The sequence below is a fragment of the Aspergillus wentii genome (assembly GCF_001890725.1).
Source record: "Aspergillus wentii DTO 134E9 unplaced genomic scaffold ASPWEscaffold_2, whole genome shotgun sequence".
In the NCBI taxonomy this organism is placed as follows: domain Eukaryota; kingdom Fungi; phylum Ascomycota; class Eurotiomycetes; order Eurotiales; family Aspergillaceae; genus Aspergillus; species Aspergillus wentii.
In genome coordinates, this window is record NW_024467833.1 from 3056272 (window position 1) to 3079580 (window position 23309).

Here is a 23309-nt window from a genome sequence, read left to right on the forward strand (position 1 = left end):
CCCGACCTGATGTTTACATTATTTGTTGCGCCGCCAAACAAACATCACGTTTATCATTCAGACAACGCCTGTATCTTATGGCTTATTGCCGCCATTTCATTTTACTCTTGATTATTTCAATTGCATGATATAGGCAGGAAGCATAGATTTGCTTTTATATACGAACCACTGAGCTCTAGACATAATACATGAGTCAAAAAGTGTCGAGGGGCCCTTGGCGAGATTAAAGATGGGTCAAAGGTGAACCCCAGTCGCCTAATAAACCTGGTAAGCAAATGCTATCCCTAAGGAATGGCAATCTGGATCGGCGACTGACTCAAATATCTTCACAGTATGTTATTAAAATAGCGTTTACCCAACATGGAAGATATACGACCGACCGCGAAATGGGCAAATCGCATGCTACGCCCCTTAGCCTCGATTTACCGCCGGCTAGAAAAACACCAGGAGACATTATCGATAGTCACGAATTCGAAACCCAAGGAAAAGCTAGAAGGATGCGACGCGGAGACAACGCGAGTGTCGACGGCAAGCGAGGCGGAAGAAAGCTTTTCGTTCTCGGACGGCGAACCTGACGATCCTGCCTGGGTACCTGGGAAGACGGTGAAACGACGAATTCGACACAAATATTCGAGCCGGGCGGAGGTGAGCAAGGGGACCAGAAAACGCAGCAGATTATCGCTTCGCAGTCCGGAATTGCAAAAGACATTACCTGGTGCAATCGAGATCGCGACGCCTTTGATTACGGGGAAAACACGGGGACTGTTTGAGCGAACATCTGCGCGAAAACAGTTATTCAAGAATGATTTATCCTCTACAAGTAACGCTGGACCTAGCGATGGGCGGAGGCCAGGACGGCCGAACAATACCAGTTATCCTGCGTATAGAGGGTCTTGGAAAGAAGCGCTTGACTTATCTGGGGATACCCGGTTCGCGGATATTGCACATGTTCTCGATCGCATATTTATCAGGTTCCTGAACAGTACTCGGGTTCCTGATGGCAAGACACCAAAGGTTCGGGGGGCTCGATCGTTGTTATCCATGGCTACACGTTGTCTACCGGAATTTATCGCGGAGGAGCAAAGAGAACAGGATGAGTCGGAGGAGGTTGCGGATGTCGATATGTGCGACGCGTATTTTACGGAATTAGAGACGCATTATGCTCCTCATGGCAATGGATGGCAACCACTCCGGGAAGCTGTACGTGCCCAAGGTATCCATCTTGTCTCGGAGATGTTGGTGGAAAAATGGGTCTCTCAGCTGGCCGGATGTCGACTGCTGTACGAGCTCTTATCACAAGGCGAACATGGCGCTTTTGAGTCGATATTATCAAGGTTTTTATCTACTATCAACACATACGACTATCCAACCTCATTCGACCCTCCCCGACCAGCAAGCTACCAAGATCCAGTACAATTACTCAATCACTATTACTTGCGGTTTCCGCTGCGCCGATCCTTTGTCTTCGATGAACTGGCCAAGCTCCTTCTCCGCAAAGCCTTTGCTCCGGAATGGATGGTGACTAATATGTGGAAGCACTATGTGGATGGAGCAATCAATTCATTGTCTGCAGATGACGACGAGTCAGCTGCTGCAACCCGGCTGATCGAAGCTGTCATACTTTCGGCTGGCAATATCTCGCCCTCCATGGATGCAAGTGCGAATCTTGTGAGCCGGGGCGGGGTACGTCCTGCCCGTGGGAGAGACACTCGTACGGCTGCAATGAGCATACCTGGTCTGCCCCAGGATCAGTCGCCATGTCCCATTCCCATCCAGGATGCTCTAAGCAATCTGACACTAAGTCTTATCACGGCACTGGGTGGGATGCACATTTCACGGTCCCAAACCGCGGCAGCCGAAGAGAGAATTGCTAGCATGAAAGTAAGAAACATTGTTAGTTATTTGGCTTTCACCGTGCAGCGGGAGATTGATATCAGGGCACCATCATGCAAGGCTAATGTGCCAACCTACCAATCGCTGCGGCACGGCAGCGTCCTGCTGAGCAACTATCTCCTGCAATGCAACGAAGAGGGTCTCGCGCAGACGGTTGGCCAATCCGACTCCATTTCAACTAATGTCGAGTCATTTTTTGAGTCGTTATCTGATCGGGCAGATGTGATCAAGGAATTGGCGGTATTGGCCCAACAGGTATTTCGCTGCTGCGAGCGGGGCCAGAAGCGTGACCAAACGTACACGTCGCTGCAGGTTCGCAACAAGGTCAGCCAGCTCGCGCAATTAAGCATTGCCGGAGGATTGGGCATGTTTCTCGGAAAAGTGGCCACCGAAACCGCAATGGGGTTTGCGGAGACAACAGCGGACCCTGATGACCACGTCTGGGCTGTGGAGATTCAAGAAAGGGTAGTCTCATCTCAGCGCGAGCAAGAGTCAGAAGGCCCTGCGGTGCATGAACAACACCATTCAGATGGCCCATCTGGTCTGTATCGGTGGGAAGACAGTATTGGCGAGTGGGTTCAGAGGACCCCTGGCTCCAAAGCCAAGGCCACGGGGTTTGAAATTGGTTCAAGACAACTGGGTTCTAGGCCGTCGATACCATCTACTATTGCTTGCTCGACGAATAGTAGCCCGTCGACATCGGCCCCGTCTGAAGACTCCGCCTCCAGCATTGCTTCGTCTCCTCCAACCGTTCCTATCAAACGAACGCTGCCAGATAGGAGGTCAGCGCCAAGGTCGAGTAAACGACTTCGGTTGGGTCCAGTGGAGGTGTACACCGATGGAGCTGATTCACCCCACGACTCAGCTTCACCGACATCTAATCAGTTGCCCAAGTGGAATTCCACAGCAACAGCGGCCAAGAGCCGCCCAAGACGGGGCGTGTTGAGGGAATTGACTCAGGCCAAGAATAAGCCACCCCAGGTGATTGATAACGGAGCAAAGTCTACGACGTATGCAAGTAAGGTTCAGGTTGTGATCTTCAACAAAGCGGCTCAGGACACGGTTGAAGACGTGCAGAGAGGTAATCCCCAGCCGAATGAATCCCCGGAGGCGTGCATATCTGTAGATCAGAGAAAGACAGAGCTTCCCCGGAGCTGGACGGTCCCAGCGCCTCGACAACGGATGGTGATTCCGTGCTCGGAGGATAGCGACGACGAGCTAAGTTTCCTGTGAGCGACAGCGATTGGAGAATCAGCAGCTCAATCGCTTGGTGTTGTCTGTTTTGGGAAACGGGTCTGGAGCATCGGAGCATGCGAGGGCAATTTTTGACATATTTTTGAATTCTTATTATTAATTCTGGTATCTCTTTTTCTTGGGTGTCTGGAAAGCCGCGTGGGAGTTGGAACAGTTTACAATTTTGGTGTTTTGCATGACTTTTTTTGTGTGGTTTAATGATGATACCCGAGTTGGATCGACACCGCAAATTACTTTCTGGATGGTAGTTTGGTTCTGCGTGGGGTGTTTGAGAGCTTGAATTACTTGATATTTGCATATGAAGATAGGACTGGATGGTGGGATACTAAGCTTTTGGCGGTGGTTGCTTTTTCCGACCCTCGCTTGGGGGCGATCTTGAAGCCAACCAAGAGTGGATATAGAATCCCACTCGACACCGAAGAGCAATGATGATCACTCCATACAGTTTGTGGATAGCGTGCTAAATGAATAGTTGAGACTAGTGAGTAGAGACTCGGAGAATAATCGAAATAGAAAGTATCCAATGGCTCAGAATAGAAAGAAGATTAGAAAGAATGGACTAAGCTGAGAGAGCGGAGGGAGTTTCAGCTGGCGCGATGGAAGAGTCAGAGATAAGAAGGCGAGAGGAGTAAGAGGGGGTAATGAAGGAGTCGATTGTAACCAGGATAGCAAGACATCTCACCTCAGAGAGAATGAAATCATCTAAATCTATCTAAATCTATATCTTTTACGGTAGGTGTATACCTAGGCTGTATGGTTATACTGTATGGTGTATGTATGGGGCTTCTTGGTTAATATCTGTCACTGTTTCAGCTTGAGAGCGACTAGATTAAAAATTCTCCGTCCGACACGGAAAAAGGAATTAATATTAGCCATTCTATTGATATCGATCGGGCGTGACTGCCTGTTTTATTTTCTCCGATTCAGCGATTATTGATTGATGCTGTTCTATTTGTATCTCGTCGTCTTCATATTCGTCTGCCTGTGGCGGTGATGCTTAGTCATTCAGGGGTAATTGAACCGTGGAACTCTTCTGTATGGATGCGGAGATATACAGTCAACAACATAACAGAGTGTGAGAGTAACAGTAATCATCCAAGTAATCGTATCAGAATATATCAATATAATATCATACGGAGTGGTCAGTAGAGTAATATCAATGTGAGATGAGCAGAATATTACACATCTTCAGCTGTGGCGAATCACCGCCGATCGCTGTCCTCTCCCACTCCATCGCCAACCTCCGCTGCACCCGCCCAGCTCCATCTGCACGGCTTCATCATTGCCCCAATTGGCCTGTTCCTGCACGCCCTCAAACACGCCAAGGCGCGAAGATCTCGTCGCTGCTGCTGTTTCACCCCTGGCTCTGCTCTCGTCCAGCCGCCAGCACCTGCAGCAGGGATAGCCTCCATCGTCATTCATCAATCAGACTGCAATCAGCATCAGGTTCACCGTCTGATCTGTCCATCCTGGTGGATATTTCCTAGCGGCATCGATTCTGGATGACAGCGCCCAAGACATCCGGTCTTTTCATTCCTTCTCGTCCATCTTTTAGTGTCTAAAACCCCACGCCTTCTCTCTCATTCTTTTTTCCTCTTGTCATTCTCGTGTTTTTCCTTTTCTTCTTCTTGGGGCTTCTGGCAAGACCATCACGCGTTTCTCTTTTTTCCCTATTCACTCTCCCTTCCCCCCTCTGTCCTTCTCTTCTTATTTATTTATTTCATTCGTTTCGAGACATTGGAAGTGGAACCTGTTCTTCATTGGGCTTTTTTTCTTCTTCAAACTTGACTCAGAGAACTGGCTGCATTCCTTTCGTTGCCCGTCCTCAAATCCCATCTCCAGGTCGCCCTCATTCTTCACTTGCCCCTCCACCACATCCCATTCCGATCGTCTCTCTGGCTTTGGTCCATTCAAAGCCTTTGTTTGGGTTTGCTTTCGTTGTTCGACTAGAAAGCCTTTTTGTCTGCCCATCTGTCCCTGCTCAGGTCTGATCGATCGACACTCTGCAGTCAGAACACTAGGTACATTCACCCATTGACGATCAACACTTTCCTTTTTTTTTGCTTTCCCTCTGACAGTTTCCCAGCCTGAACTGTTCTCTATCCTTATCTTTACGTGTGGTTAGTCCGCACAAAGTCATCAGGAAAGACAATTCAGCCACAGGTCGATCTGAGATCCTTGCGGCCTTTCTGTCTTGCTTCCTATCCCTATCCTGCAGAGCTGGTCTCGCACAAAACAACAACACAAAAACAACATCTTCCTCCTTCACTTCATACTCCCGGTACATCATGCTTTCGCTATTCTTTCTCGGTTTGTCCCTGGCTGGGCAGTCATCGGCAGCGGAACTCCAAAAGCGCTGGGGTGATAATACCTACTATGAAATCCTCAATGATGACCTCGCTCGAATCACCCTGCTCGTCCTCGGTATGATGGCTGCGTTCATGTATGTGTGGAAACTGGGCTTTCGCTTTTCGGATCATCTTCGACGGCTCGCAAGTTTCAACAGTGAACAACGATACTTTGTTACTCCCAATGCCACTTTTGCCAAAGTGAAGAACCACCTGATCTATGCGGCCTTGTTTCGCACCCGTCACAACCGTGAATTTCAGCTGTCGAGTGCTATCAACATGGGTACCTTGCCTAGTCGTTTCCATGGTCTCCTCATTTTTGGCATCGTTGTCATGAACATCGTCCTCTGTGTCGTGACCGTTCCATACAAGAAGGATGAGCAGACTGTCTCGGGCATCATCCGGAACCGTACCGGTACCATGGCCACCGTCAACTTGATTCCTCTGGTTCTCATGGCCGGACGCAACAACCCCTTGATCACCCTCCTCCAGGTTCCCTTTGATACTTGGAACTTGCTCCACCGCTGGCTCGGCCGTATCGTGGTTCTCGAGTCCCTCGCTCACATCTTTGCCTTTGTGCTTCCTGAGGCTTGGGAAGCCGGTTGGACCGTCGTTGGCATGATGTTTAAGCCCGGCAGCATGTTCATGCTGAGTGGTTTGATTGTAAGTCGCTATACCCAGGTGCCTATTAAGATTTTTACTCACATTTATAGGCTGGCTGTGCCTTTACCGGTCTCATGCTGCACTCCCCCTCGCCAATCCGTCACGCCTTCTACGAGACCTTCCTTCACCTGCACATTGCCATGGTCGTGATTGCCTTTGCCTTCCTCTGGGTTCACCTGAACGGCCACATCGCACAGAAATTCTTGCTTGGTAGTATCGTCTTTTGGGCGTTCGAGGTGCGTACTATTACTCCTTTCTCTTCTAACCAGAGGCTAATAAACTTATAGCGAGCCATGCGACTTGGCATGCTTCTGTACCGCAACGTTGACAGAAAGTGCACAAAGGCTGTTGTCGAGGCTATGCCCGGAGACGCTATGAGAATCACCTTGAGCCTCGCCAGACCCTGGACCTTCAAGCCCGGTCAGCACATCTACCTTTACATCCCCGCAGTCGGATGGTGGTCCTCGCACCCGTTCTCCGTTGGCTGGAGCGACTCCGAAGAACAGATCACCGATGAGAAGGGCATCCCTATGACCCGCCAAGAGGTTGCTAGCCTCCAAAAGACAACCCTCTCTCTCCTCGTCCGCCGCCGTACAGGCTTTACCGACAAGCTGTTCCAGCGGGCCCAGAACTCGCCTGACTCTCGTGTCACTTTGAGGGCTTTCGCCGAGGGACCTTATGGAAGCATCCACTCCATGGACTCGTACGGTACTGTTCTTCTTTTCGCCGGTGGTGTCGGTATCACCCACCACGTCCCATTCGTCCGCCACTTGGTCAAGGGCTACGCAGAGGGCACTGTTGCCGCTCGCCGTATCACATTGGTTTGGATCATTCAATCTCCCGAACACCTGGAATGGATCCGCCCCTGGATGACCAGCATCCTGGCCATGGACCGCCGCCGAGAAGTTCTGCGAATCATGCTCTTCATCACCCGACCCCGCAACACCAAAGAAATCCAAAGCCCAAGTGCCACCGTGCAAATGTTCCCCGGCCGACCCAACGTCGACACACTCGTCGGCATGGAGGTCGAGAACCAAGTCGGCGCAATGGGTGTGCTCGTCTGTGGTAACGGTGGTCTGAGTGATGACGTCCGCCGGACCTGCCGTAAGAGGCAAAACGAGACACATGTTGACTATATCGAAGAGAGTTTCTCCTGGTAAAAAAAAAACACAAACAGAAACAGAAACAAAACAAAAAAAAAAAAAGGAATACCCAGTCTCATGTACCCCCATGTCATTTCCTCTCTTTTTTTTATACCATACCTTCTTTGTTCATAGTTCGTCATGATGCTGTCTCTAGCTTTCGAGTTTTTCTTGCCATTTACGACTGATCGGGTAAATAGCCATGATCCATTTATATTTGCATCCATCTTTATTTGTGCTATCTTATATTATAGCATATGCGGTCATGTTTTTTTCTCTTCTCTATACCATCTTTCAGCTTCGGCTGGCTTTTTATGAGTACATTTTTAACATTGAATTGGAGGTGATCCATATGTCTTGCAACTAGTGTTTTTTCTGCGTAAACTATCGTATGCTAAGGCTGAAGGTCTCAGATTCTGCTGTAATTGTAAACAATCCTTGGCTTCTTGTTCTTCTGACTGGCACACCGACTCCTGGTAAAATGGGGAATAGGTCTTGTTTTCAAAGTGACAACGTGACTTTAGCCCATCTCCACAACCTTCGTAAAAGGTGCGGTGAGATAGTTATCCCCCAAGTCTCCCTATAGGTCAAAAGGAGCTATCGAATACTCTCTACTTATCATTACTATAACTATTGAGTGTATCAAAAGCTTAATTCATATATACTGCTTAAAAAGCATCGGCTGATCAGAGCAACCGATCAAAATTCCTAGATGACAAAATCGTAATCATAACAAAGTGACAACAGTCTAGTACTGGAACTCGAATTGGCCGTTGTTGTTGATAACACGCTCATCCAAGTTGACATCGGCGCCAACCCAGTCGCCATTGGGGGTACGCAGCTCAGCACGGAGGACGGGCACTGAGGCACCACCCTCAATGCCGAAGTGGACGTTGCGGGCAGTCTGGGAGAAGTCCTTGCCTCCCCATTGGAAGTGGCCTATTAAAGAGATACTCGTCAGCTTCATGTTGTCTTGGAATTGGCCATAGGTGTAGTTGTGTGGTGTTCTTACCGTTGTTGTTTCCGATGTGCACGTTCAGGTCGACGGCGACTTGGTGGTATTCACCATTGTTGTTTTTGAGATTGGCGACGAGGATGTGGTTCTCCTCGACGCGAACGTTCTCGGCACTGAGGTGGAAGCTCATTTTGAATGGTAGGTAGGGAGGTATGTGTAAATCTGAGAAGATATGAGGTAGTAGATGTTTGTTGAGAAGTAGAAAAGAAACAGGGGAAGGAGAAGGTCCCCTGTTACCCCTCTATATATACGTAGCGAGATCGTCCCATCAGTTAGTTAGTGGAGTCACATCATAAAGCGGTCAAACACCGCAAGACAGAGAGGAGCTGGGCTGAGCTGTGGAGATCATCCTGGCCTATTGCGACATCGCAATTGCTTCCCCTAGAAGGAAATGGAAATGCAGAGCAGTGATGCGACGCTTTCCGTTTCCCTAGACATCCACAAGGACCCCTTTGGCCTGTGGTGGCAGCCCATCCATTGATGAGGTGGCCAAGTGACACTTCAGCCTCAGCTGGGCTGTGGAGGGGAGGGGTTGTTTTGAAGCAATCACCGTTTGTTTTTGCTTTTTTTTTTTTCACACTCCAGTACTAGCTGCTAGCATTATTGAGTGGCCCTGCTGGTGAGCTGGCGCCTGTAAACAAAGAGCAGTCAGGCATGTCGATCTCCTATTATTGGGCTGAGAGACAATAGCCAGCGAAGCCTTGTGAAGATCGACGGCACAGCTGGTCCCTGGCATTTGAGCGGGGTGGTCACGTGATCTATAGCAGCTGCATTCTGTATGAGGAAAGGTAGTTATGCAATGCATTATGCACTGAGTATATTTCCGTTATATTCAATTATGTTCAATAAAACATCTATTATTGCTTATTCGATATTGATTATTTTCATTCTATGCTCCACACTCTGTCATCTTGGGAGAATGACTAGAATCTATTTCGAGATATCGCCTCTCAAATTCAGCTGTGCTCTACTCCATATTGTTCTATGAATAAATTCCAACAGACGTTTCAGAATCACTACAATAATATCATCCTCTCTGACCTCAGATGAAAGTATTGAAGATGAAACTATCGTGGAGTCAGTTTGCTGACATGGTCATGCTCAAGTGGAGTGGCGGATCCCGTAGCTATGACCGTCTCTGGAACATACTACACTGCGTACAGTCAGTCAAATTTCTAAATTGGTACACGGGATACATCATACGTGCTTAGAAAGGATGGTAAGTTCAGAGTTGGAATAAGCTTCTTCTTGTTGGGTGGAGTTGAGGGGTAGTTGGAAATGTCTTTTCTGCCCCCATCTGGATGGGTCTGTGTTGGAACAGTCAGGATTGCTTGTTATGACGACGCTATTCACTAGGGATTGAATGATACTAATTGATTTAAAACGGCATGTTTGCAGTATGTTCGGATACGGTGCAATGTAAGTGCCGTGTCTGGTTAGTCAGGCTTAATGAACAGAGTCATTGTAACTATTCAAGTTCAAGTACAGTGGAATGACTGCAGGGAAAATCACTCAAGAGGCAGCAATGAGTCTCGATGCAATATTCGATGATATTTTCCTTCAGTGATAAAAGATTGACTTATGCCAACATCCGGATGGTCTCAGTGTATTTGTAAGGCATACGCCAAAGATTGAGACAATTCGGGGAAAGGGCTGCTTTCAACAGCGAAGAAGGATTGCAACCTTCCATCACCATCTCGATGAACGTAGATGTTGTTCCATTGTCCGATTGTTGCTTATAAATGCCAGGCGGGGTTCGGCGACATAGCATCATCATAATCCATGACCACATTAATCATCACTTGCTTGGTGGGGTAAATAAAGGCAATCTACCCCAGCTGCTGTCAACTCCAGACTCCATCAATTCAATTATATGCAAAACATCCGAGGAATACAACTACTCAGCTCAAAACTTTGGTCATCTCCACTATTCAAGATGAGCGGCGCAAATCGACCCGATATCACCCTGTATACTGCGCAAACTCCCAATGGAATCAAGATCTCCATTGCGCTGGAGGAACTTGGGTTTGTTGCGCCTACTACTGCATTCTTCTCGGTCTAACAATTCTCTAGGCTCCCGTACAAGGTCGAGAAGATTGATATCAGCAAGAATACCCAGAAGGAAGAGTACGTCTACAGTCTGCACCAATTATAAAAACAAACCTCTAACAACGGCCAGCTGGTTCCTCAAAATCAACCCCAACGGCCGCATCCCCGCATTGACCGACACCTTCTCAGACGGCCAGAGTATCCGTCTGTTCGAATCTGGTGGCATCCTCCAATACCTAGTCGAACAATATGACCCGGAGCACAAGATCTCCTTCCCCACAGGAACCCGCGAGCACTACGAGATGAACAACTGGCTCTTCTTCCAGAACGCTGGTGTCGGTCCCATGCAAGGCCAAGCGAACCATTTCTCGCGATATGCGCCCGAACGCATCGAATACGGCGTTAACCGATACGTCAACGAGACAAGACGGTTGTACAGCGTCCTCGATGCGCACCTAGCTGCCTCCAAGTCCGGGTACTTGGTTGGAGACCACATTTCCATTGCGGATATCTCGCACTGGGGGTGGGTTGCTGCGGCCGGATGGGCTGGCGTGGATATCGATGAGTTCCCGCATTTGAAGGCCTGGGAGGATCGGATGGCTGCCAGAGATGGGGTGGAGAAGGGAAGACATGTTCCTTCGCGCCATACCATTAAGGATCTTTTGAAGGATAAGGCGCAGGTGGACAAACATGCTGCTGAGTCGAGAGCTTGGATTCAGCAGGGCATGAAGGAGGATTCTAAGAAGTTGTAAATGTCGTCGTTGTCTAAGTATTAATGAGATCCGTTGATGGTTAGTACGGTTTATGTCCATATCAAATAGAATGCAACCAATAACAACTAAACCCTGGATTCAAACACATTCATATAATTGACGAGATTCATTTCAATCGCTAGCAATCGATAGAAGCACAAAGTGAAGCTTCGTTGACAATAAGTTGCTCGTAGATACCTCGGATGTCAGCTGACATCACGTGACTAAAAGCTTGCCACATGTCGCCGCCCTGACCTTTCCAACCGCGATATCATTTATCACTTCCACCTTATTTTTGATCATCATACTTACCATACAGATCAACATCTACGCCAGCTGGAAGTAGAAAATCATGGCTTGGCGCAATCAAGGAATCACAGGTTCCAACAACATCCCTCTGGGCCGTCGTCGGTTTGGAGGTGATGATGGTTATGAGGAGGAGAGTCGCACTGCGACTCCTGCCTCTGTTGCAGGGGATAACGGCACCAAACGTGGCAGAAGTCCTGTTCGAGGTATGTCATATTTCCCCTCGTCTTTACCTTTTTTGTTCTTTTCCTTACTGACGGATCTTTTTACTATAGCGGAACCCTCTATTGACGGTGTGAAGAAGCGCAAGAAGCGCAACCGTTGGGGCGATGCTCAGGAGAACAAGGCCGCCGGTCTTATGGGCTTGCCCACTATGATCATGGCCAACTTCACCAATGAACAGCTTGAGGCTTATACTCTGCATCTTCGTATCGAAGAAATCAGTCAAAAGCTTCGTATTAACGATGTTGTTCCAGCGGATGGTGACAGGTACGTGCTCTCTCCTCGAATATTCTACTTTTCCAGTTTGCTAACAGAAATCCCAATACAGGTCTCCTTCGCCTCCTCCGCAGTACGATAACTTTGGTAGACGTGTAAACACTAGGGAATACCGTTACCGGAAGCGCCTCGAAGACGAGCGCCACAAGCTGGTTGAAAAGGCCATGAAGACCATTCCTAACTACCACCCGCCTTCTGACTACAGGCGTCCAACTAAGACCCAGGAGAAGGTCTATGTTCCAGTGAATGACTATCCAGAGATTAACTTCAGTATGATAACTAACCCTCTAACTCCTAACCATTCCCGTATATTGCTCTTTTGCTCGAGTCGAGCCCATGAGGACATCGCCTCTGGTGTTTTTTTCGGCTCGTTTCTTGCTAACCCTTGCTGCTTGATGTTGCACTTTCTTCTTTTCTTTAACCATTTCTTGCTCTACTGTTGCCATGCTTTTAAGAAATCATTGATGACTAACACTTAGCTCTTTGCTACCTTTTAAAGTTGGCTTACTCATAGGTCCTCGTGGTAATACCTTGAAGAAGATGGAGACCGAATCTGGGGCCAAGATTGCCATCCGAGGCAAAGGCTCCGTCAAGGAAGGAAAGGGTCGATCTGATGCCGCTCACGCTAGCAACCAGGAAGAAGATCTCCATTGCTTGATCATGGCCGAGACTGAAGAAAAGGTTAACAAGGCCAAGAAGCTCATTCATAACGTTATTGAGACGGTAAGTTATCCTGCCAATGACTACAGAAACATGAAGCTAACAAGGTTCAACAGGCTGCTTCGATCCCTGAAGGTCAGAACGAGCTCAAGCGGAATCAACTCCGAGAGCTTGCCGCTCTTAACGGTACTCTCCGTGACGATGAAAACCAGGCTTGTCAGAACTGTAAGTCATTCATTTTCCAGTACACGTTATCATATCTTTCTAACAACCAAAACAGGTGGTCAAATCGGACACCGCAAGTATGACTGCCCTGAGCAACGCAACTTCACTGCCAATATCATCTGTCGTGTCTGTGGCAATGCAGGCCACATGGCTCGTGACTGTCCCGACCGCCAGAGAGGCTCTGACTGGCGCAACAATGGCTACGGCAGCGGCGGTCCCGGTGGACGTAACCCCAGAGCTATTGGTGGTGGTGATGCTGTCGACCGTGAGATGGAGGTAAGCTTTTTTCGATTCTCTTGCTTCTCTTAACGGCACTAACATACTGTCTAGCAACTCATGAATGAACTGTCTGGAGGTGCGGCCGATGAAAACGGCTACGCTCCTCGCCGTATTGAAGCCGGTCCCGACCAAGGTTATGATGACCGTGATGCGAAGCCGTGGCAGCGTGGCCCGCCTCCCAGCGATGTGGCTCCCTGGCAACAGAGAGGCCGAGACAACCGCCGTGATGACTATGGCTCCCGAGACTACGGGTCGGCGGCCCCATGGGCTGCCCAGGGTCGTGGAGGCGACAGCTACGGCTATGGTGGTTACGGTGCTCCTGGTGCTCCCGGTGCCCCCGGTGCCCCTGGAGCTGCTCCTTGGCAGCAACAAGCTCCGCCTGGTGGACCAGCTGCCGCCTATGGATATGGAGGATACCCAGGATACGCTCCTCCCGTTCCGGGCATGGGTGCTCCTGGTGCTCCTCCAGGCCTGGGTGCTCCTCCCCCGCCCCCAGGAATGCCCTCGATGTACTACGGCTCTGGTAGCCCACCACCTCCTCCCCCTCCTGGTGACGGACCACCGCCTCCTGTAAGTTATCAGTGAATTTTCTCCTGAAGTGCTCCTTGCTAACATTGACATAGCCCCCGAGCGACCAGCCCCCGCCCCCTCCCCCGCCTGCTTAAATGCAACGCAGCGTTAGTGTAGTTATTATTTGAACTTGTGAAATAGGGAAATTGGTCAGCAAGAGGACAATGGTTATTAGGGGTTGTATTTTCTCTTGCAAAGTTGGCGTTATCCGTTCCTTGATAATGTGAAGTAATAAGTCTATTCAAAAAATTATTCTTCAATTATTTTCAGTGTTCCAATCGTAGATTGTCGAGCATACTGTAGCTTGGATAATGTCATGATTCATGCAGCCGAAGCGAGGCCGATCGCTTCGCTTAAACGTCGAGGCCGAAAGCACTAGTTAAGCATTGCTGCCTCAGGCTCGCTGGGCCTCTTTGCATCATCGTCTTTTTCATCCGTCTTTTCCTCACTTTGGAGCGAGACTCGATCTTCTTTTCTCTATACAATTGCTAGACGAAGTTGCAGTGTAATTTCTAGATATTTAGAATTTCTGTTCTATTTGAATATCCCCTTACGTCCAGTGGGCGTGGATCGGGCAGGAATTCGTACGACAAGCCATGCAGAGTACATCACAGACTCGGTCCCACGGGGACCTGTCTATGCCCTCAGGATCCGATTTCCATTCTCCATCTGGGCCGTCTCATTCCCAGCGCAAGTCCTGGCAATCTCAATCGCAATCTCAGCGCGTCTCGTCACTGCGCTCTGGGAGATCATCGCATCATGGACCTGACGGCCAGCAGCAGCCCATTGCCCAGCAACAAACACGGGCATCGGCTGCTACGTCGACTGCACAGAGCAAATGGTGGCGTGTGCGACTGTTTCGAGGCATGATTAATGATGTGAAGAGGCGAGCGCCGTATTATTGGAGTGATTGGACGGATGCATGGGATTATCGCGTTATTCCAGCGACTGTTTATATGTATTTTGCCAAGTATGTTCATGAAGCTTCTTTGTTTCGTGAAGTACAGATTGGCTGACTGGGATAGTATCTTGCCTGCTTTGGCGTTTTCTCTGGACATGTTTGAAAAGACGAACCAAAGCTATGGCGTCAACGAGGTCTTGCTGGCGTCTGTTCTGGGAGCGGTGGTGTTCTCTCTCTTCTCTGCTCAGCCATTGGTGATTGTCGGTGTTACTGGTGAGTTTGGTATTTTATATGAAGGGGCTGTTCTTCAGGCTGACGGTTTTATAGGGCCAATTACTGTTTTCAACTATACGGTCTATGATATTATGACACCGCGTGGCACGAATTACCTTGCCTTTATGGGCTGGATTGGAATGTATGTTTTCTTCTCGAGTATTATGGAACAATTGCTGATTTCTCAAGATGGTCGTTGATCATGCATTGGCTGCTCGCTATAACGAATGCCTGCAATGGGTTGACCTATGTCACGCGCTTCTCGTGTGATATCTTTGGATTCTACGTTGCTTTGATCTATCTCCAGAAAGGAATCCAAGTGCTGACCAGACAATGGGGAACGATGGGCGAGACATCCGCATATTTGAGTATCATGGTTGCTCTCCTCGTTCTCATGAGCGGCTGGATCTGCGGTGAGCTCGGAAACAGTAATCTGTTCCAGCGATATGTCCGCAAATTCTTGGAGGATTATGGCACACCATTGACTGTGGTTTTCTTCACTGGCTTCATTCACATTGGACACATGAGAAATGTCGATGTTGCTACGCTTCCCACCAGCAAGTCGTTCTTTCCCACGGCTGATCGAGGCTGGTTGGTGCATTTTTGGGATATCGATGCTGGGGATATTTTTCTGGCAATTCCCTTTGCGCTTCTGCTGACGATCCTTTTCTATTTTGATCATAATGGTGAGTGTCTTCTGAAACCTTGTCTGATTTACCTTGCTATGCATGCTAATCCGTGGTAGTATCGTCGCTCATGGCCCAAGGAACTGAGTTCCCTCTGAGAAAACCCGCTGGATTCCATTGGGACTTGTGGTTACTCGGACTTACTACGTTTGTCGCTGGCATCTTGGGAATCCCATTTCCCAATGGACTTATCCCGCAAGCACCGTTCCATACCGCCGCACTCTGTGTCACACGCGATGTTGCCGACGAGGACGACACGAACAAAGGCAAGACTGTCCGCGTCACCGACCACGTTGTAGAGCAGCGCGTCAGCAACTTGGCCCAAGGCCTCCTGACACTTGGTACAATGTCAGGTCCGCTTCTGATTGTCTTGCACCTGATCCCGCAAGGCGTCTTGGCTGGTCTGTTCTTCGTCATGGGAGTCCAGGCTCTCCAAGGCAACGGCATCACACAGAAGCTCATCTTCCTTGCTCAAGACAAAGGGCTCACATCTGCATCTAATCCACTTAAACGGTTAGAGCGTCGTCTCTCTATCTGGATATTTGTCATTCTCCAACTGGTCGGCTTTGGAGCGACGTTTGCCATCACGCAGACCATCGCCGCCATCGGATTCCCCGTGATCATTCTCTTGCTCATTCCTGTGCGATCTTTCCTGCTCCCTCTATGGTTCACCCGAGAAGAGCTTTCCACATTGGATGCTCCGACTGCCAGTAAATTCACCATGGAAAGCGTCGGTGGTACCTATGGCCTTGACGAGACAGATGATCTCGGGGCTGCGGAAGACATCAACAGGCGCCATTCCAAAACCCCTGGAAACAATGCAGTCATGATGCGCCAAGAATATAGCCCTTCTCCCGAGTCCCCTGTACATGATGACCTTGAGAGGGGCGAGGCCTACGAACTTCAGCCCAGATCGTCCATGCGGCGAAGGAGTACAACAAGCAGGGCTGAGTGATATCGGAACAACAAAAGTTTTCTGCTACATGCACATTCGCATATCTCGGGTAAAACATCATGATGTTGAATATATGACTTGAATATACTTTTTACCGTAGATAATTTGGATTGATTGATTATTTTGAATGGACAATGTATGGAAGCTATTGCTTGATCTGATTGGACAGAAATAAAGTATATCATCACGTGGGTTATCACCGCCTTCTGCGGTCACTTTTCTGCCGCAAATAATTTGAAGAAATTCCAGAGATTCAGAATCAACGACAAACCAACCAGCACAATGGCGCCCTCAGACACAGCAGAGCCGGTCTCCGATGACTCCCACGAGTCCTCTAGTGTCTCCGATGTGGAACAGCCCGAAGTTGAAACCCGAGCCCCCAAACGAAGACGTTCATCTGCATCCTCTGTCGCCTCAGACGATTCGTACGTCGCTCCGGCGCCGCTCCCCACCCTCTCCCGTATCAAAAAGAAGGGAACCCAGGATGAAAAGACGGATCAGTCGAAGCCAGCCGAGGAGGAACCAGTGTTGATCCGCGATGCGCTGGAGATTGGTCTACAGAACGCCGAGTCGTCATTTACGGCGCTCAATGTGGCACCATGGTTGGTTGGATCTCTGACGACCATGGCGATTCGGAAACCGACTGCGATTCAAAAAGCGTGTATACCTGAGATTTTGAAGGGAAGAGACTGTATCGGAGGAAGTCGAACGGGTTCAGGAAAGACGGTTGCTTTTGCGGTTCCCATGTTGCAAAAATGGGCACAAGATCCGTTTGGAATTTTTGGTCTGGTGTTGACGCCGACGAGGTAAAGCCCATTAATTCGAGGATGACTAAAGTATAGAACTGACTCTTTGTTTTAAGAGAACTTGCGTTGCAGATTTTTGAACAGATCAAAGCGATTTCAGCACCGCAGAGTATGAAACCGATTCTCATCACCGGCGGAACCGACATGCGGCCGCAGGCCATCGCGCTGTCCCAGAGACCTCATGTCGTGATCGCAACACCCGGCCGTCTGGCAGATCACATCAGAACATCCGGTGAAGATACAGTCTTCGGGCTCAGCCGAGTTCGCATGGTCGTTCTCGATGAAGCAGACCGACTCCTCACCAGCGGACCGGGCAGCATGCTCCCCGATGTCGAAACCTGCCTCTCGGCCCTGCCCCCCTCGAGCGAGCGCCAAACCTGCCTCTTCACGGCAACCGTCACACCAGAAGTGCGCGCGCTCAAAGACATGCCCACCTCCGGCAACAAACCACCCATCTTCGCCACCGAAATCGGCACCGAAAACAAAGGCACCATCCCCCCAACCCTCCGCCAAACCTACCTCAAAGTCCCCATGACTCACCGCGAGGCCTTCCTGCACGTCCTCCTCTCCACCGAAGAAAACGCCTCCAAACCAGCCATCATCTTCACCAACCACACCAAAACCGCCGATCTGCTGGAACGCACCCTCCGCCGTCTCGCCCACCGCGTGACCTCCCTGCACAGTCTCCTCCCCCAGTCCGAGCGAACGTCCAACCTCGCCCGCTTCCGCGCCAACGCTGCCCGTCTCCTCGTCGCCACAGACGTCGCCTCGCGTGGTCTCGATATCCCCTCGGTCGCCTTGGTCGTCAACTTTGACGTCCCCCGGAACCCAGACGACTATGTTCACCGTGTTGGTCGAACAGCGCGTGCGGGACGCCACGGTGAGGCCGTCACGCTGGTCGGACAGCGTGATGTACAGCTGGTGCTGGGCATTGAGGAGCGCGTGGAGCGCCAGATGGAGGAATGGTCCGAAGAAGGCGTCAGTATTGAAAGTCGGGTTGTGCGTGGTGGTGTGCTCAAGGAAGTTGGAGAGGCGAAACGAGAGGCCGCAGGAGAGATTGAAGAGGGTAGAGATGTACTGGGCCGAAAGCGAAACAAGCTGAAGAAGGTTAGGTGATTTGATTCTGTACAGAAGTTTTTATGATCTATAGATAGTTATGCAAGCAAAATAAAAGTGAGCAATGGATTCTTTGGTTAATGTATAAATCTGGCATTATGTGGTATCTATCATTCGACTATATCTCACTGCTCGAGCAAGGTATACACGGGTGTCCAACCATGTACATACGTCGTTGATCGTGGAGAGCGTCAATGTTCTCCACACGAGGGACATTACTCCATACATCCACTCCATATTGAATGGCCCATGCTAGCTAGTCCGCAAAACAGAAAAAGCAAATATGCAGGTAGCCTCGCCAAAGTCCAAACAGACCAGCTCAAATAATTTTCCAATCCGTCAACCAAATGTGCAGTCCATGTATACACACAAATCTCTGGGATCAGAGAATTAATGATACTGTACAGAATTAAAGAAAAGAAAAAGAAAAGTCCAACAGACATGCTCCCCAACTCCCATTCAAAAATGAAAAAGAAAATAAAAGAACTCCATTAGCCAGTCCAGGTGTCCGATTTTTCGCCTTTTTCTGCAGTGCTCATGAGCTTCAGGAGTCCGTCCACGGCATCGCCCTTGTGTGATGGTGTGGTAAACTTTTCTGGATCCCCCCCACAGTCGCTTGCTTCTTCAGTGTCTTCTCTCATTTCTCGCCTGTCACAGCCACTTCGTGGCACGGTCGCTGGAGGACTGCTCAACTGCATTGGGGAATCTGCAGACTCTGAATGGTGGTGGTGGTTCTTTTGGGTAGGTGTTCGCATGGGGTCTTGTTCGGTGGCGGCATTTCCCGCCGAGAGGGGAGGAGAGGAGAGGCCAGGGCGAATGGATGTTGATTCGGATGTTGGTTGAAAATCTGGGGCGGGCTGGAACTGCCGTGGTGTCTTTTCGGAGGGTGGTGTTGTTGCTTGTCGAAGGGATTGGGCGGTCTTGTGTTGATGTTGGGTGGGAGTCACGGGGAACGACAGTCTGGGGTACTTGCGACTGTGGGCTTCCAGTTCCGACAGCCTGCGATCAAACTGTTGATCTCTAACATTGCGCATGGCACTCTGGATTCTGCTGCGAAGCAAGTTTGCTTTCTATCATGGGTTGGTTAGACCATGTATAGTGTGGGGTAGAAATCACGGCAGCATCCTCACCTCTTGGATAAACACCTTGCGCGTCTCAGGGTCCTCAGGAACCGCGCGTGTCGAAGTTGTGTCACGAGATACATTCAATGTTGAAGGGCTCAATTGAGTGTTTTGAGTAGGAGGGAGACTCTGTTGTGATTGTTCCTGAGATTTGGATGATACATCCGAGTCCATTGCGCGTGGTTGGGTCGACTATATAAAACACGCAAGAAATCAGCCACTGCACTCAACCCGTGTTTGACATTAAGTATTCCAACAGTCAATTGCAAACTAACCCGAGTATCATCTTGAGCTGTCGACTGCGCGCTACTTGTTTCCCGCGAGGGTACTTCATTTCGGGCCTCGACACGCTGGACCTGCAAGCTGCGTTTGTTTACCGGGATATCGTCGACCTGCTCGATTGTTCTTTTTTGGCCGGCAAAGGAAGGCGAGGGAAGGAGTTTCTTGGGCGAGGAGGCATCGAAGAGAGAGCGTTTGACAGGCGATGTTGCTGTCAGGAATGAATCCACGTTCCGACTGCGTGCAGGTGACAAACACGCGTTGGCGGGCTTGTCTCCAAGAATGCGCCGTCCGTCCTTGACGGGGCTGGGATGCAATGCAGTGGAATGCATTCCGTAAAGTATTCCAGATTGTGTAGATAGGAATTGGGATGAAAGAGAAAGTAGAAGTTGTTTGTTAGGGGGAAATGCAAGACGAGAGAGAGAGCTCTTTTTTAGTTCCCACGGCGGGGGAAAGTCCTCGTGATGATGGCAGGTGAACAAACAGTCGTGCAGGCAAAGAATGGGGCGGAGGGCAATTGATGACAAGCAATTGGACTGAGAAGAAGAAGCAGATGCAGAAGAATGGGAAGACGAGGGAATGAAAAAAAAGAGGTTGGTGGCAGAAGTCCGGCGCGTTGGATCGCGTTGAAGATGAGGATTCGGGGGTCGTACTGTATGTATGGATGTATGGGCCTTACCTTAATGGAAAAGAGGCCCACTGTTGCCCGCGTGTTGCTCCCCACGCGTCTTGATAGAAGCAGTTGTTATTTGATTTAAGGGTGTGATTACTTGATTATTTGATTAATTAAATTGGTCAATGATCAATGGCTCAATGGCTATCCAGTATGATTATATCAATATCGATTGAAGCACAAATCTACAGGCATAGACTGCTATACTGCTCTGTCAGTCTCGAAGCTTCAATTAATGACAATTCCTCGAATAACCAATAATGCATTCTCAAACAATGAGAGAATCAGAACAAGAACACTTGATATCAAGGCATCATTAATCATTCATCCAGTGTTCCTATTGGTGAATGATACAAAGTATATACATCTGATGGCGATTGCGATCGATATATTTTTACGAGAACTGACTTTATGTAGAGAAATAGTACACAAATTCTCAGGAATAATCAATCGTCCGTCTCCGTGGCCCAGTTGGTTAAGGCGTCCGACTGTTAGTTTACACAGCTAAATTACCGCAATCGGGAGATCGGCAGTTCGATCCTGCCCGGGGACGATTCCTTTTTGCTTTTTCTTTTTGCTCAACATTTCTTTACAAAGCTAGCTACTATTTTATTTTTATTTTTTATGCATAATATAATGAATTAGAACGGTATTGGGCAGCTACTACAGGTCTATCTGGGTGTAGTTACAATCTTCGATCGCAGTGCCATCAATCATCCAATTCTCTCCCGATGAATCAACATAAACTCCCAATTAACCCGAATGAATATCTTGCCAAAGAATATTTACAAGTCAAAACAGAATCAAGGCGCATGCGACCCAGTCTGGTGGTCATTCCCAGATGCAACAGCGGATGAGTCGTCCTCTTTATTCCAAGACAAGTACGACTCGTCGCCGAGTTTCCTGTACAGTATAAGCATCACCCAGCTTGCAGGAGAGAGAAGGAAGCTTGCATACCTAGGTCTGATTGTATGCGCAATGGTGAACAGCGCTCCAACCAAGCAGCAGAAACCGCCCACGACGACATAGGCAATTCCCATGGCAGAGTTTTTGCCTCCAACTGCAGTTCGAGTAGAAATGAAAATTGACTTGGTGCCCTTGTATTCGGTAACAGGGAATCCTAATCATCCATTAGCAACACATTTTGCTGGCAGATGGGTGCTCCAACATACGGTAATCGATGCTCAACTGATAAGTTCCGAGTTCCAGGGTTGCACTGTCGTTTCGCCGAGACATTTTGCTGAAATCGGGCAATGCAGCAGTTCGCATCCAGACCAAAAACTCCTCCTCCTCCTGGAGGTTAGGAAGATTCTGCTCCGTGTAGTTGTTTGGATAACGATCTTGCCAGTTGGGTGGTGGCACAACCTGCCACGGCTTGTACTTGGTCGGCTTGATGAGCTCCTTGTCACTTGGTTGGGCAATGCCCTTGTTTGTCATGTTATACAAGGTCCTTCCACCAGTGCTCTCCAGCTTCCAAGGGCTGTAAATCGTATCATTGAACATGGAGTTGGCAATTGTACCAGCGGGGTAGAATGCCTTCATGGTGCCGCAATCAAGCATCAGGTCGTTGGGATCGCACTTGCTCAGTGTACCTCCGTTGAGAGTTTTGTTATCTACGGCCTCTCCTTTGAGCTGTTCAATGTTGAGCGACTTGACATATTTCCGGTGGTTTTGGTAGAACTCTGTCAAGCGATAGTACATGTAAACAGGGGGGCCCATGTCCTGGGGAATATCAAAGGTCAGGGTGCAGGTAAACGGCGCCTCAGTGCTATTCCGCTCCCAAAACGGACCCCTGATGCCATTGGTGGACGGGAAGGTGTACGAGAACTGGTCACTTGGGATCTGCTCGTAATGACCAACCGGTGCCTCCTTACAGTTGGTGTAGTCGATTTCTAATTCTTTGACCTTGTCGATGTGAGCATGAGATGCAACACGGACAGCAGATGAGTGAGCATACCTGAGCACTTGCCCAAAGCAAAACACCGCCCAAGGGGGCAAAAATGACCCCAATTGCAAAGAAAAGCGGCAGTACACTTTTAGGGGTCAAGATAGGCCTAGCGAATAAAATTAGAAAGAATGTTAATTCAAGTCAATAAATCATACTTACTGCAAAGCCCTCAAGCGCTGTTGCTGGAACGCATTGGCTACAAAAACATATCAGTAACTTTCTTTCATGTATGGAATATCCGTGGCGGGAAAGGCGGAAGAAAGATGGTCTCACGGGTCGGTCTCTTGTTAGCCTTGTCATCGTCTTTTTTGTTCGAGTCCTTCTCGGCCTTGCGCGCCATGATTTATCCAGGGATAAACACCCGATCCCTCGTAGACTAGATGATGACGGGTGCGCGTGTGAAACTGTGGAGCTGGATGGGTTATGACGATGAGAAAATGAAGTCGAACTTCCATGCGATGAGGTTTGAACGGGGCCGGGAATTACCTAAGAATAGCCAATCTACGTGAGACCCGTTCCAGCCGGCTGAATGTGGAAATAATCTGCAGATGGCAACGGGAGAATAACAGGATGGATGGCCACTGAGTTGGATGTCTCGTTCAACTGAAGTTTGAAGTCCGATGGGATTGGGATGATGACACCTGGTGTTGCTGCGTTTCTCGTGTTGTTCCCTTGCGTCATTGCCACTGGTTCCCGTGAGCAAAAACCGACCAACACGAGGTTGAAACAAGCAACGGCCAGTAAATAAACGCAAGTATAGACGATCTGCTGAAACAACCTAGAGTCTTTAGGAATTACGGAGAAAGATGCTTTGTTTCTACCCCTTGGCATGTGTTCGACTCGATCAGGCCGCAAGCAAATACCTGTCAACTACAGTGTAACTACATTACAGCTTAC

At 49.1% G+C, this 23309-nt stretch overlaps 10 protein-coding genes and 1 non-coding gene across 11 annotated transcripts; 6 read left to right on the forward strand and 5 right to left on the reverse strand.

Moving 5' to 3' along the window:
• The first annotated feature begins 65 nt into the window (after window positions 1–65).
• ASPWEDRAFT_362245 (uncharacterized protein) lies at window positions 66–3520 on the forward strand. Its single transcript, XM_040834399.1, has 2 exons — window positions 66–267; window positions 333–3520. The coding sequence occupies exon 2, from the start codon at window positions 361–363 to the stop codon at window positions 3124–3126; it is 2766 nt and encodes a 921-aa protein (XP_040692893.1). The 5' UTR covers window positions 66–267; window positions 333–360; the 3' UTR covers window positions 3127–3520.
• A 1224-nt stretch (window positions 3521–4744) lies between these two features.
• Window positions 4745–5173, reverse strand: ASPWEDRAFT_362253 (uncharacterized protein). The gene has a single exon (XM_040834400.1). The coding sequence runs from the start codon at window positions 5116–5118 to the stop codon at window positions 4855–4857; it is 264 nt and encodes an 87-aa protein (XP_040692894.1). The 5' UTR covers window positions 5119–5173; the 3' UTR covers window positions 4745–4854.
• A 262-nt stretch (window positions 5174–5435) lies between these two features.
• ASPWEDRAFT_49259 (ferric reductase family protein) lies at window positions 5436–7318 on the forward strand (the record flags this gene model as incomplete). Its single annotated transcript, XM_040837243.1, has 3 exons — window positions 5436–6158; window positions 6209–6394; window positions 6446–7318. 3 exons carry the CDS (start codon window positions 5436–5438, stop codon window positions 7316–7318), a joined length of 1782 nt encoding a protein of 593 aa, XP_040692895.1.
• Window positions 7319–8048: 730 nt separating this feature from the next.
• Window positions 8049–8445, reverse strand: ASPWEDRAFT_103856 (CVNH domain-containing protein; the record flags this gene model as incomplete). Its single annotated transcript, XM_040827598.1, has 2 exons — window positions 8049–8239; window positions 8313–8445. 2 exons carry the CDS (start codon window positions 8443–8445, stop codon window positions 8049–8051), a joined length of 324 nt encoding a protein of 107 aa, XP_040692896.1.
• Window positions 8446–10251: 1806 nt separating this feature from the next.
• Window positions 10252–11116, forward strand: ASPWEDRAFT_106588 (glutathione S-transferase family protein; the record flags this gene model as incomplete). Its single annotated transcript, XM_040827820.1, has 3 exons — window positions 10252–10340; window positions 10389–10442; window positions 10495–11116. The coding sequence occupies 3 exons, from the start codon at window positions 10252–10254 to the stop codon at window positions 11114–11116; spliced, it is 765 nt and encodes a 254-aa protein (XP_040692897.1).
• Window positions 11117–12691: 1575 nt separating this feature from the next.
• On the reverse strand, window positions 12692–14044 carry ASPWEDRAFT_362320 (uncharacterized protein). The gene has a single exon (XM_040834404.1). The coding sequence runs from the start codon at window positions 13703–13705 to the stop codon at window positions 12845–12847; it is 861 nt and encodes a 286-aa protein (XP_040692898.1). The 5' UTR covers window positions 13706–14044; the 3' UTR covers window positions 12692–12844.
• Window positions 14045–14292: 248 nt separating this feature from the next.
• ASPWEDRAFT_49262 (anion exchange family protein) lies at window positions 14293–16469 on the forward strand (the record flags this gene model as incomplete). The annotated part of the gene is made up of 5 exons (XM_040837244.1): window positions 14293–14624; window positions 14680–14828; window positions 14883–14970; window positions 15018–15514; window positions 15574–16469. The coding sequence occupies 5 exons, from the start codon at window positions 14293–14295 to the stop codon at window positions 16467–16469; spliced, it is 1962 nt and encodes a 653-aa protein (XP_040692899.1).
• A 282-nt stretch (window positions 16470–16751) lies between these two features.
• Window positions 16752–18391, forward strand: dbp8 (ATP-dependent RNA helicase DBP8; the record flags this gene model as incomplete). Its single annotated transcript, XM_040827717.1, has 2 exons — window positions 16752–17275; window positions 17332–18391. The coding sequence occupies 2 exons, from the start codon at window positions 16752–16754 to the stop codon at window positions 18389–18391; spliced, it is 1584 nt and encodes a 527-aa protein (XP_040692900.1).
• Window positions 18392–18882: 491 nt separating this feature from the next.
• Window positions 18883–20123, reverse strand: ASPWEDRAFT_25074 (uncharacterized protein; the record flags this gene model as incomplete). The annotated part of the gene is made up of 3 exons (XM_040832692.1): window positions 18883–19461; window positions 19522–19704; window positions 19788–20123. The coding sequence occupies 3 exons, from the start codon at window positions 20121–20123 to the stop codon at window positions 18883–18885; spliced, it is 1098 nt and encodes a 365-aa protein (XP_040692901.1).
• Window positions 20124–20920: 797 nt separating this feature from the next.
• ASPWEDRAFT_t51 lies at window positions 20921–21017 on the forward strand. Its single transcript has one exon. It is a non-coding gene; the product is annotated as a tRNA-Asn (tRNA).
• A 53-nt stretch (window positions 21018–21070) lies between these two features.
• On the reverse strand, window positions 21071–23187 carry ASPWEDRAFT_36965 (CDC50/LEM3 family protein). The gene is made up of 7 exons (XM_040834580.1): window positions 22899–23187; window positions 22686–22824; window positions 22572–22608; window positions 22422–22518; window positions 21637–22369; window positions 21422–21584; window positions 21071–21367 (listed from the first exon to the last, which is right to left on the reverse strand). The coding sequence occupies exons 2-7, from the start codon at window positions 22750–22752 to the stop codon at window positions 21268–21270; spliced, it is 1197 nt and encodes a 398-aa protein (XP_040692902.1). The 5' UTR covers window positions 22753–22824; window positions 22899–23187; the 3' UTR covers window positions 21071–21267.
• Between the last annotated feature and the right edge of the window lie 122 nt (window positions 23188–23309).

Coding starts and splice junctions, on each gene's coding strand:
- ASPWEDRAFT_362320 (XM_040834404.1), bottom strand. CDS start 13,705: ATGTCAATGTTAGCAAGGAGCACTTCAGGAGAAAATTCACTGATAACT.
- ASPWEDRAFT_362253 (XM_040834400.1), bottom strand. CDS start 5,118: ATGGGCAGACAAAAAGGCTTTCTAGTCGAACAACGAAAGCAAACCCAA.
- ASPWEDRAFT_36965 (XM_040834580.1), bottom strand. CDS start 22,752: ATGGCGCGCAAGGCCGAGAAGGACTCGAACAAAAAAGACGATGACAAG. Junction 22,609..22,685: donor GGCTAACAAGAGACCGACCC/GTGAGACCATCT, acceptor ATGTTTTTGTAG/CCAATGCGTTCCAGCAACAG. Junction 21,585..21,636: donor TCAGTTGAGCATCGATTACC/GTATGTTGGAGC, acceptor ATGGATGATTAG/GATTCCCTGTTACCGAATAC.
- ASPWEDRAFT_362245 (XM_040834399.1), top strand. CDS start 361: ATGGAAGATATACGACCGACCGCGAAATGGGCAAATCGCATGCTACGC.